Raw genomic sequence first — 13,352 nt, 5'->3', positions numbered from 1 at the left:
TTAAGTGGTAATTCCATTTTGTGATGGTCATGGCTAATAAGATGAAGTTAATGATTATAATGAGCTAGACTATAATTCAGGCATTGTGTTTTAAATGTTACTACTTATACTTGGCTACACAAACAACTACTTAATTACAGGTGAGGAAGAGTGGAAAGGCAGATGATATTTTTAGCAAATGTAGCTAAACAAGTAAATTTATGATGTGATAACAACAACAACAACAAAAAGCACACCATCACAAGAGAGTGATAATCTCATTGAACTTGGTACCCATCAGCCCACACCTGGAGTACTGCACTTTTTGTACCACACTTTAAGAGGCACAGAGATGTATTGTAGCATGCTCGGAGGTGAGCCACTAGATGAGGACCGATGGGAGGAACTGAAGTAAGGAGACTCAGGAACATGATAGCTATCTTTGTGTGAAAGAATGGGTGGAATTGATATGGCCCCTGGAAATATATGTAAGACAAAGGACTGGAAGTTAAATGAAGCTAGATTTAATTCAAAACATGGAATAATTCTTTAAGGGTCTGAAGATGAATTATTTTAGGAAGTAGTCCCTCTCCCTTGGAGTTGCTCAAATATAGACTGAATCACTACTTCATCCATTCAATACTCATTTCATGAAGGCTTAGTGCACTGCTGTGAGGCTTCCTTTTGCACTAGAGCTCTAGCTAGTCCTGTAGTTCCTGTAGTCTCATAGCACTAGAAACTGGCTCCATCTGAGGGCAATGACCCACTATGGGAGCCAATGTAGTCCATACCGGAAGCACAGCCTTGAGTGCACCTGGCATTGAGGACCTGATTGTTTAGACCACCGCAATCTGAGTAACTGAGACTCACAAATTTATTACACACAAGAGAAGGTGTCTCTCTTTCTTGGAATTAAACTCTGCCATACTAAGCAGCCCAAACTACCTGTCAGATATCCAGAAGGCTAGGAAGCCGTAGAGGTAGCCCTACTATGGGAGGAATCAAACCAGAGAACTGGCTACCTCTATCAGGGATGCAGGTAGATGCTCACACAGATGCTACATGATGAATTAGAATTTCATCTAACTGAGATTCAAGGCTGTGTGATAGTGCAGAATTCTGGGAGAGCATATCAAGGCAAACAGTTTACCTTGGTGGCTTACTGGGATGCATGGTGGGGATCAGGGTCTCAGTGAACTTGGCATAGCAGAGAAAGGCATGCAGTCCAATGGGCCCAGCCCTGTGCAAATCTTTGAATGGCACCATTCAGGATTTTCCCTACTGTAACACCTGTGTCCAGGTCAAGGACAGGTCTTGGTGACCCAAAGAACTACTACCCCTTGCTTCTGATTGCAGAATTTATCTAGAAACCTTCAGACTAGATTTATGTCCAGTTGACTCACCTCTCAAATCACTGGGAGGGACGGCTGAAGCTGAGAGCCATGAGTTCTTGCTCTTTTGTCCTCACCTTCACTTCTCTTTCCCATTAGAGCTATTACCAATCCCCATGACCAACAATGGCCTCTGAGAGGAAAGGAGGTCTCTCCTCTTAACCCCTCCAGACCAAGTGCACAAACCCTTCCCTTAAATCTCTGTACTCCAGCTGAGTCTAAGGTACAGCATTTAATAATAAAACTTTGCTAGTCATATGTTGTAAGACTATGGCAGTTATTATATCACATAGAATAATATTTATGATGGTGATAATAGTTAATAGTTACCAAGTGCTTACTATGTGCCAGATACTATTCTTAGATCTTGACATGTACTAATGCATTAACTCCCTAACTTAGTCCCTGACTTGCCTCTATATGGCAGACACAATTGTTCTGTTTCTTTTGGAAGCATATTGAGCACATTGGTACTCATTGGATTCCAGGACTAGGAGAATGAGGCTTAGACAGAGAAAGGAGTTCCCTCTTCTTCCTATTTCTTTTTTCATCCTAGAATCTTTTTCTTTTCAGGATTTGACATTGAAATATCCATTTTCTTCACAGAAAGCCTCACCCCCTATGCGCAGCATAGGATCTTACTCTATGTTCACAACTGGACAAGAAGGTGAAAACATAACTGTGCATTAGCAGTACACAAACAATATCATGGGCTGTTTTCTTATATTTGTAAATTTGTAGGATTATGTCTTTCTACTTGCAAATCAAAATTTCTATAGATTTTTTTCCCCTGGGACATGATGAATTCCTTCCAATTTATGATTTCAGGTCTTTTTTTTTTTTTAATTTTATTTGTTTATTTATTTGAGAGAGAGAAACAGCATGAGAAGGGAGAGGGTAAGAGGGAGAAGCAGGCTCCTCGCTGAGCTGGGAGCCCAATGTGGGACTCGATCCCAGGAATCTGGGATCATGACCTGAGCCGAAGGTAGTGGCTCAACCAACTGAGCCACCCAGGCACCCCTGATTTCAGGTCTTTTATCGGATTTTCTAAGGAAGCTTTCTCCCATTAGATCTTTGATGCTTATGGTTCTCTTGTCCTGACTGTCTTTCAGGAGGATCCATATTTATGTGTTGGATTTCTATGGCCTTCTCTCCATGTCTATTATCTCCTCTGTGATAATTTTCATGCCTTTGTTCCTCCTCTTGGCATTCTGGGAGACTTCCTGCTGTTGTGATTCTTTACAGTGTTGCTAATTTTGCTCTTTATTCTTATTGTTATTTATTGTTATTATTATTATTTATTGTTCTTTATTCTTATTGTTATTTATTTGTTTATGTGTTGCTAATTTTGTTCTTTATTCTTAAATTCTGCTGTGGCTTTGCCAGCTCCTTTTCCAACTCAGTCTACTATCTTATTATCTTCTGTTTCATTTATTGCTTTACAGAGTCCATGTTTTCTTTAAAATTTTTGAGCACACAAAACAGATTTTAAGCTTACTTTTGTTCTTTAAGTAAATAGCTTTTGAAATTATGCTATTCTTTTACTTTTGGTAAATTATGCTATTCTTTTACTTTTGGTGTCCACTGTTTGTTTTCTCCAAGTTGTCAGCTATCTCTTTGTTGTTATTTTCCTTGTCTCTTACTCATCTGTCTCAGTATATGTGTGGAACCTAACTAGACACAGTAATTAGCTCAACAGGATTTTTAAAAAGTCAAGAAGAAGGGTCTTTGATTACTGGATAAGTGAGTAACTAAAAAATATTTAAAGGGAAGACAATTAGTATGCAATTCAAGAATAATACAGTTTCCTAGAAATTATGGCTTCAGTCTGACACCACCATGAAAAAAAAAGTTGGAGAAAGTTGAAGTTCTGATCTGAGCTACATTAGAGTTGTTCATATTTGTTGTAATGCTGTAAGAATACCCCTTGTCATTGTGTCTGCCTTAAAGACGTGATTGAGGATTTTTGGGTCACATTATATTCTGTGGGTTCAGCTCACTTACATTTGTTTGATCTCATCCATTTTCTGTTGGTTTTATTAATCTAATTCAATTCTGGAGATGCCTTGATCTTTCTTCCATCTATAGGTCCAGCCAGTGTAGAGATGATAACTGTAGCAAGTGAGAAAGGTAGAAAAATAGACCTGGAAGACCTGGATGAATTAGAAAACCTGAACATTTTTCAGGAAAGCTGAGTGTTAGAGAAAGGGAAGCTGGGGGGGTGAGGGATGAAAGCCCCTCAAAACTCTGTCCTGGCCCAAGGAGTCATGACCAGACATTGTCCTTGGCTAAGGACTTCCCTCATGGTGCCAATTGCACAGCCATATGGAATTAGCATTATAGTTACCATCTATTCAAATCCTGCTTAATGAAATCATTAAAACAAAGAAAAAGGAGCCACAGTTGATGTCTTTACCTCAAACCCTCCTCCTTGCTAGTTCATTCTTTCCACAGGAGTTGGAACAGTCTGAGGGAAAGTGACCAATAAAATATGATGGAAGTAATGGTATGTGACTTCTAAGGTTTGGTCATAAAAGACCTGGAAGCTTTTGCCTTGATCTCTTGGATAACTTGCTCTAGGGGAAAGCAGCCATCAGCTCAAGAGACCCTCAAGCAGACCCAAGAGCAACTGGACCTGGTGGGGCTAACTTGCGAGTCATGTAACCATGTGAGTGAGTCGGTCCTACCACCCCAACTGCAGGCCCTGTCAATAGCTGACTGCAACCTCATGAGAGATCCCAAGCTACCCCAGAATTCCTGACCCACAGAAACTGTGAGAGATGATAAATGCTCATTGTTGTTTTAAGCCACAAAGTTCTGGAATGATTTGTTACTCAGCAATAGATAGCTAATACATCGATCATCAGAGGTGACATTTTTACTAAATATTTGCATGGCATAGCCTGGAGTTCTAGCTTTGTAGCCTTTGATTTTCATTTCTTCACCATTCACTGTTCAGCTGGTAGGCCAAAGAAACAGATTTTAGGTTTTTGTTATAACCACATCTAACCTCAGTTTCTATCAATAGGTAAGGTATTGCTAGATCCTATAACAGATAAATCTTGAGATCTCAGAGGACTAACACTATAAAGTTTATTTTTTTATTTAATTCAAAGTTCAAAAGTCCAATTAGAAGTTGATAGGGATGGGAAGGCCCTCTGATCTGCAATCATTCAAAGACTCTGACTGCCATCTTCAACATATGGCTTCCAGGTTTGCTCTGGGTGATGACATCTAGCAATTCATGTGAAAATCTCCCCACCCCCACCTTCTTTTATTTATGACAAAGCAAGCCTGCTTGCTTCCCAAGCCTGGAACCCCTGGGACCTTTAGGGGATGTCTTCCTCAGAAATATTCCTATGTAGAGTCAGCCTAGAGTACATCCCTTTGGTGATGGGGAGTGCTTGGCCAATTATCTCCTTCCTGCCTTGGGAGATCTCTTAGTACTCATTCATGCATTCACCAAACATTACTATGTTCCAGGCACTCTGCTAAGTACTGAATATTCAGAGTTACATAGGATGAAATCTCTATCCTAAACTTGCCTGCAGTCAGAGGAGAGAAAAGGAGGAGATAAAACAATTTGATAGATGCTATGGTAGAAGTGTACACAAGTATTGAGGGATCACAAAGGAGGGAGCTAAACTAACTCTGTCTTGAGAAGTTCGTGGAGTTTCACAAAAGAGGAGACAACTGAACTGAACGTTTAAGGGTGAGAAGGAGCTGACCATGGAGAAAAAGGCAGTCCAGGGCAGAGTCCTGAAACATCATGGAATTCATTTGTCACCATGGGCCAGGCCTGTCTATACTAGGGACAGGCCAATGGCCCCAGAAGGTTGGGGCAATATAGGTGTGGGTAGATGTTGGAGATGAGGCTGCAAAGATGATACAGCAGTCAAGCCCTTGCAAACAACAGAGATAATTTTGGCTAAGTTAAATGAAACAAACAAGCAAAACTCTGGGATAGTTCAGCAAACTGAAGGAAGGCTAATGACCAGGATCTGGAAAAAGAGGAACCAAGCCTGGCCCAGAAATCTAGATAAGCAGGAACTCATTGTGGGTTTGTTGAGGGGCTTCTGTCAAGATGAAGGTATTCCAACCAAGTTGCAGTCTCTGTTACTCCACTCAAGATCTGCATTCCATGGAGAGAAGATATGATTGGCCCATTTGGGTAAAAAAAAAACAACAAAAACAAAAAATCCCTGACCCTTGACCAGGAGAAGTTGGATAAACATTACTTAGAGTTCTACCAAGCCTATCTCTTAACTGAGGAAGTGTATTTCCCCTAGATAAAATTGAGATGTTATTATAGGAAAAGGGAGAATAGATTCTGGACAAGTAAAAACAGATGTCCTATCTAAGTGGGTTGAAGTCAGTTATAAAGGCTCTGTATGCTGTGTTGAGGAATTTATAATTTATTGGGTATGTAATGAGGAGCTGTTGAGATTCTTCTTTATCGCAGCCATTTGACTGAGATTCAAGGGTCATTTACATGGTAAATCCCAGCCAGAATTTTTTGGCCAATTTTATTTTGAGTTATCTATTTATTTTGATCTGTAATGAATAACTTTAACTCTTCCTGTAGTTGTCAGAAACATGGAAGAGAACAAATCCTGTTCTTTTGCCTCTTCCCATAAGGCCAAGCAAGTATACTTTTTGATTTTTCCTGATGTTTGTGTAGAGAAAAGGAGGGAGCAAAGTGACCAAATCTAACTGATAAGGAGAGTTTTCATGTTCTTTCTGAATCAGAGTCTCCTCTATTCTACCCAGTGGTGAGCTGGAACTGGTTTATACTGGCCCATAAGAATCATTTCCTGGAATTTTGTGAGCCAGTTGTTAAGTACAGTCATTATTAACAAACTGCATAAACTTAAAGAAAATATGAAACACAAGGTAATAAATACTCAAAGCTCATTGCTTTTTAATTATTTTACTATTATCTATGCTAATTGGTTATTTATATGTATTGTAAGGTGGAAATATTTTATAATGTTGTGCTACTCTATATCTCTCCCCAGCTGTGTGTTCAGTGACATTAGGCTGGGAGCCTGAAATAATTGGGCAATGGTAGGAGAATTTACACCAAGGAAATTGGCAAACACTATAAACCAGGAAGGACCTCTTTACCCTGCAGAGAGCAGGTTGTGGAATATTTACCAGAATACCACTGCCCCCTCCCCATACCCTAGTCCTCTTGTTCCCCAACCCCTTAATTCCAAAGGAAGAATAACCAGAAACTAGGGCAGTCTTTTCACAGTCTAGCTTGGTCGACAAGTCAAAAGAAAAAAACAAAGATGGCAAAAAGTCAAGTTAGTTTTATTTGTTTTGCAACAGCCTAACATGTGACTATTAGCTCTAACATGAGGATGTGGAGGGTTGGAGAATTCAGGACACAATCTCAATAATGCCTCTCTCCCTTGCCAGAGATCTCCCCAGGAAGTTTGTTGTGAATGTGCTTCTTAGCTGAGTCTTTACTAATCTTGTCATAGGTGGAAACTTTTGCAGAAAAAGACAATGAAGCCATCTACTTTTCCCTCCAGGAAACTTCATGTATCTTTCCAGAATTCTCTTTGTCTGCCCTAGCGAAACAACTTCCAGAAGCAAGTGGGGCTGGAGCTTACAGTATATCCCACTGATACCTTGGTAGCTGACTTTGGGAGCTACAGGGTCTAGGGCAGTGGAGAGTGACTTGTCTTTTATAAAAATCTTTCTTTCATCTTATCTAACTGTTGAACCTAGAGTTTTGTTTCCTTTTTCTCCTTCCTTCCCAGTTACATATTTAGTTAAAATATGATAGTTACAAGAAGGGAAAGTCTCCCTGACTATTCAGTATCACTTCTAGGCACACACTTACTTTGTTTTACAGATTGTATTTATGCTTAGAGGAGTTTTCCATCCAACCAGGCAAACCTTTTTCATCTAAATTTTGCTAACTTGGGTTGTGTGGTCGTTTGCATACAGTATGCATAGAGGGATAATTCAGGGTCAGGGGAAGGAGAGAAGAAGAGATATGTGGAGTGCGATGGGATATGCTGTGTGGGTGGTATGCTCCTTTTTCACCCCAAGCATGACCTGATGACCCTCCACAGGAACTCATGAAGAGCAGCGGCCCACACTAGCCTTACCCCAGGCCTTCCACCCGGCTTAAACCTGAAGAGTTCCTGCACGCAGCTCTTTTAGTGTCCAGGGGCTCATTTCTGCCATGACTCAGAGACGGTCTCAGGGGCTGGTGCATCTCTACACATGAGCCCTGGGAAGCTGACTATCTGTAGCACCACCCTGAGCAGTGGATTCTGGCATGGCTAAAAATGTGCTTTTTTCATAGTGCCATTCTTAGGAATTCAGGACTACAGAAATATTGACCATTTCTGCCCCTCATTTACTTCCTTCCCTTTACATATTAGCTCACTTTTTGTCAGGATCTTAGTCAACAATCTGTGCAGTATTTGAAAGTGGTGGCTGTAATTGCTTCAGTATATATTTTACAGTAAGGACTTCTCACAAATTTGGATAAGGCCTTCCTCCCTTTCCTTTTGTTTCCAAATTAGTGAGTTTTTAAAAACACCCACTGATTTCTTCTAGTACACTCAGTGTTCCCTGGATATCAATTCATTGTTCTGTCTTGTGAAGGAGGGGCAAAATTTGTTACCCCCAATTCACCGAGGGGAAATTGTCATATGGAGCAGGTAAGTGATATCGTGGGGTCCTGAGAGTCAACAAGGGGCAGCCAATGCTTCCGACTTGAACTTCATTGTTTTTTTGTGGGAAAATCTTATCCCCAGGTCACAGTGACCTTTAGGAGCATTTGTCTAATTCTGTGTTGGATGTGTCACCTGTGTGGGAAGTGACATAGTCATGGTGAAAGCAGATAGGCCTTTTTATAATGCCCCAAATGCTAGGCCTAGGGATTACAGTGCCAGGTTTGAAGTTTCTAACAACTGTGAGTAACTCTGTCCCTCCTGGTCACAGATCTCCCCTGATGGAGGTGTTATAACTGCTATTAAGTGATTGGCCCTTTTCCTCTGGAGGGAGCTGCACTTTGGATACCCAGCTGTCCATCGCTTCTTTTTATCGGTAGATCTATGTGCCCTAAGGGTGTTCATCTAACAAGGGAAGGACTAGGAGTAGGATTTAAAGCTGGACCTAATGGAGCCCGGGGCGGGGGGAGGGGCAGGTATAATCCTGAGTCAGTCATAATTATTTGCCTCAAAACAGATACTGAGGGATCTAGCTGTATAGGGTAAGGGCCTCAACGGACACACAGCTGCCTGTGAATGGAACCTGGGACATTTTTCCAGAGGATGCAAATAATTGCCAATCTGTCCCCCAGTCATTTCTCAAGGTCAAAGAGCCTCAGGTTCCTACTAAACATATGGGGTCCAGATTCTATTTTGAGTCTTCTCTGAGAAAACTGATCTCCAGAGTGTCTATTCCATATTGAAAAACTCTCACTAGGTAACTGCAAGGCAGGTTGAGAGGGTGGGATGGAAACCACCCACCTCCCTTTCTTCCCAGTCTCCCTGCTGCTAGAGGAATCTTTCAGGGAGTGGCAACACTCGGCAGGCTCCAGACTTGGCAGCCAACTCATTACTCCTTACGATACCCCTGGAGGTAGGTTGGTGGCGAATACCATCTCGAGTTTGTAGACAGAAAACCAAGATACAGAGAAGTTAAGGGATGAAAATAACACAGCTACTAAATGGCAGAAATAGAAAAAAAAGTGTCCTGGTCCCTTGATGCCTGTGTCTATTTATCCCCAGGTAGTCTTCCTTTTTTATTGGGAAGACTAAGAGGGAAAATGGCAACTTCCATGGTGGCGGGGTAGGTACAGACAGTGAGGCAGGATGCTGCTCCATCCGAGGAGATACACGCACTCACAGGCTTCTGTCCTCGCCGAGACAAGGAGACCAGCAGCCTTCCCCTAGGCCCCTGCAACCACTTCCAAACAGCACCAAGCCGCTTTCGTCCAGAGCAGGGTGCCCTTCTCTTTTCTTTTTCTCTTTCGGATTAGGTCCTAGTTGAGACAGACACTCCGTTCTGGTGACGATCAAGCTCTTCTCAGGCTCTGAGTTTATATCTTCTTAAAATGAGTCTTTGGGAGTAAAACTGTAGGAGTAACAGTGTGGCCATTGGGATGAGTGCCGTGACACAGTCTCTCAGGTTCTCAGGCCCGGGACCGTGCTACTCGTCTCCCCAGATGGGAGGTCTGGGTGGAACAGTGTTGCTGTCAAGGGGCAGATTCAAGCCATAGCCAGAAAGTCACATGTCTTTGAGTTAAATATACCTCTTCTATTCAACTATCCACTGCCTGATATGTTCTTTCATTGAAAGTTTGTCACTTTGGATTGACCTAGGTAAAATATATTTTAGGCTGTCTTTTAAAATGTGAAATTTCCCGGAGTGATGATCAAACAATCATACCTTAGGATGAATTGAATTTTTAGACCATTTTGTTTTAGAATGGGGCGCTAAGGAATGGGAATGTTGTCACATGGGGAGGAATAGTTTTGGAGGAGGCTTTGCTCTGGAAAAGCATATCTAGAATGAATATCGTAAAAGGAAGGTGATAACCAGAGAGGGCAGCACAAGGGATTTGCATGCTTTGGGATGATGCTGGCTGGGGGAAAGATAGCATTAAGGCAGTTTTCTGGGTACTTCTTTTGGGTTCCCTGGTGGTCCCTTGTCCAGATCTCTGCCATGTCATCTTGGTATCTATCCCTCCTTCTATAGCCTTGGCACTTCAGCCCATGAAGCATAGCTTTGGTTTAGATCAACCATCTTGGCTATCACTTTGTCCCTCAGCTCTGGGACTTTATTGGCTCCAGGTAAAAATTGCTCCCTGTGTGAAATGTGTACTTGTACTTGAGGATTTCCCTGGACTGGACTCTATGTTTGAGGAGTATTGGTTGTGAGGGTAAAGGGTCGGAGAACTTCGAGTTCCCTCTTGTTCCCTTTAGTCTCTGTCCCTTCCAGGGATGAGGCCTGGTCTGGGACTAGACTTTGGGATTCTGGCTGTTTGAGCTCCCACTTTATGAGAGGCTCTCCTTAGTACCACTGTGATGGTCCTTTTTGTCCACATCTTGTGTCTCAGCAAGGCCTGAGAGCTGACTCTCCTCAAGACAGGCCAGTGGGCAGGTTATCTGCTGCCTCAGACTGGCTTGCTCCCAGCCCCTGATGAAAGGGGATGTGGATTTCAGGGTGAGCACTGATATTGGAAGAGGGGAGGAAAGAAGGGGATCTTCTTTCTTCAGGGAAGAAAACTGTGACCAGACCTCGAGGCCCTTTCAATTAAGGGAGAGGGTGGGAGTCTTGCTCCCGTTCTCTGATGGTGCCCAGGGCAGAATCCCCACCAATTCAAGGGATATAATTGAATTAGAACCCAGGGGCTACAGTGACCCCAAAGAAAGGTCAGTGAGAATACTGGGTATCTCCTGGACTGATGATTTTAACCAAACACTCCAACATGGTGAAATGAGATTTGGGACCCATAGACACAAGTTGAGACCATAAATAATATGATCAATTCCACAGGAAAGCTGGGCTCACTAGTGTAGGCTGACATTGCCAATCGGTGCCTCATAGGTTAAATTTGGCTTGCACACATTTTGTTTGGCCCACATGGCATCTTTAAAATTTAGTTGGCAATATTAAAAATTTCACTGAAAACTTTGGACTTCTGGCTTCTCTGGAAAAATCAGATGGTCAGGTACCACTGCCGGGTAATCAGGGCCTGGTCCTGAGCAGCAGCCGCCCTCTGCCCCCCAATCTTCACAATCCTAGACGTCCCATGGCATTAGAACAGGCCCACCCCACTGGTTGGAAGCACCTGCCTGCATCCTGTAGGATCTGAGCGTGGGCCCCCTGATACATGGTCATGTGGTGTCTGCTGGGGAAGTGCTGGGGTGATGAAAATCTGGCTGAGCTAGTGAGCTTGAGTCATGACTGGCAAAAAGCTACGAGGCAACCACAGTTCTGATTGGAGGGATTTCTATGGAGAAATGGGGATGAAAGCAGAGCTCCCCATTGTAGTTGGGGTAGAGGGGCAGGGCAGTCATTCGAGACTGGGAACTTCGATGGGACAATGGGTTTATCTTGGTGGCCCTTTCATACGGGAAATGTGGTTTCCTAGTTGTACAGCAAGTACTGTGCCCCCGCAGCACCTGTCCAACCAGGGGTGGGTGTGAGGGGAGGCACAGAAGACTCAAATCATGGTGGCATCTTTACGTTTTTGTCTTGCCCTATGTTAGCTCGGGTGTCTCCTTTTCTTTCTTTCTTTGGCCCCACTTCATACGGTTAGATCGTCTGACCTGGCCCGGCTGCTGGCTTTGCTCAGCCTGCTCAGCGGTCTGGTGTCATCCCTGGTCAGGTCTGGACCCAGTGAAGGCGACTTCTCCGCCGGCAGCCCTTGCTTTGATACCTTCTCAGCCTGCAGCTCTTCCTTCTCACCCCCGTTCCCCACCTCGGGAGTCTCCGCTTTCTCCCCCTCCAGCACTGTCATGGTCTCCTGCCCCTCAGTGCTCACTCTCTCCGCCTCCTGCCTCTTGTCTCCCGCCTCTGGTTCCGCCCCCTCGTCCACCGGCGGCTCCTGCCCCCCCCCTTCCTGGGCTCCCACCTGAGCGTAGGAAGGAAGTGTCTCTTGGTAAGCTCGGGACAGGTCCCCTAGGGGCCCCGTGCCCGCCTTCTCCTCGAACTGACTGAAAGGCTTGGCAGAAAGTGGGCTGGTCTCCACCATTCCGACCTCAGTCAAAGGGAAATAGTGCGACACGATTTTCTCTTCTTCTAGCAGCTGGTAGCCCTTGGCCTTCTGGATGGAGGAGACGGCAATGGAGTGGAGGGACTTCTCAGGGATCTCCCCCAGGGGCTGCTCCGCGGGCCTCTTGAAGGCAGACCGGATTCTCTTCAGACCCAGGTGACTCATCTCCAGAATGTTGAGGAAGAGGGACACAGAGGCCACAGACAACATGAACAGGATGAAGATGGTTTTCTCCGTGGGCCGCGACACGAAGCAGTCCACCACGTTGGGGCAGGGCCACCTGCTGCAGCGATACAGGGGCAGGATCCGGAAGCCGTACAGGAAGTAGTGGCCCACGATGAAGCCCACCTCGAAGAGGGTCTTGAAGATGATGTGGCAGATGTAGGTCCTCAGCAGGGTCCCCTCCAGCCGGAACTTTTTGGTGCCTTTGTGGCTGTTGCTGCCCTTCTTGATGCTGCCCTGCTCTGCGGCCGGCGTCACCCTGTCCCTGTCGCCACCGTCGCCCGCCGCCTGCTGGCACAGCTCCTCGGCCATGCGCTCCTTGCGCTTCTCCTCCATGCGGACATGGTGCACGGCGTGGCCCACGTACACCAGCGACGGCGTGGACACGAAGATGATCTGCAGCACCCAGAGGCGGATGTGCGAGATGGGGAAGGCCTCGTCGTAGCAGACGTTCTCGCAACCAGGCTGCTGCGTGTTGCACACGAAGTCCGACTGCTCGTCCCCCCACACGAACTCCGCCGCCGTGCCCAGGATGAGGATCCGGAAGATGAACAGCACAGTGAGCCACACTCTGCCGATGACCGTGGAGTGCTCATTCACCTCCTCCAAGATGTTCCCCAGGAAGCTCCAGTCGCCCATTTCTCACCCACCTGGAGGAGGGAGAAGGCAAGAGCTGAGCGGCCACGGTGCAATCCCCAGTCAGTCTCTCTCTGCTAACGCTCGGGGTACCTCTCTCCTTTCTGAATTCCTGGAACCGTCAGTATGTAAACAGCACCCATCGAGTGCTTCGTCTGTGCGGGCTAGGATGAGGGGACAAGGGCGGCATGAAGAATCTGCTTCCATTCGTTTCCTCATCTGCAAAATGGGTTTAATGCTAATACCTGTTCTCAGTCACTGTGCCAGTCGTGGTCGGAAAGTATAAATGAGGCAATACGTGTATAATTCCTTGAATTCCACCCCAAATCAGTGTTCATTGTTGACCGTAGATAGAAACCCATGGTTACGCG

The 13,352-nt window shown here is 44.8% G+C and overlaps 1 protein-coding gene across 1 annotated transcript; it reads right to left on the bottom strand.

The window, feature by feature from the left end:
* Positions 1–11,625: 11,625 nt before the first annotated feature.
* GJA8 (gap junction protein alpha 8) lies at positions 11,626–12,984 on the bottom strand. Its single transcript, XM_006730133.2, has one exon. It carries the CDS (start codon positions 12,982–12,984, stop codon positions 11,656–11,658), a length of 1,329 nt encoding a protein of 442 aa, XP_006730196.2. The 3' UTR covers positions 11,626–11,655.
* Between the last annotated feature and the right edge of the window lie 368 nt (positions 12,985–13,352).

This window comes from Leptonychotes weddellii, chromosome 4 (assembly GCF_054177405.1).
Source record: "Leptonychotes weddellii isolate Sample4059 chromosome 4, ASM5417740v2, whole genome shotgun sequence".
Classification (NCBI taxonomy): Eukaryota; Metazoa; Chordata; class Mammalia; order Carnivora; family Phocidae; genus Leptonychotes; species Leptonychotes weddellii.
The sequence above is the reverse complement of the archived record's forward strand: the minus strand, read 5'-3'. Positions and strand labels throughout refer to the sequence as shown.

Bases quoted from the DNA above. Each gene is read 5' to 3' on its own strand.
- GJA8 (XM_006730133.2), bottom strand. From the start codon at position 12,984: ATGGGCGACTGGAGCTTCCTGGGGAACATCTTGGAGGAGGTGAATGAG.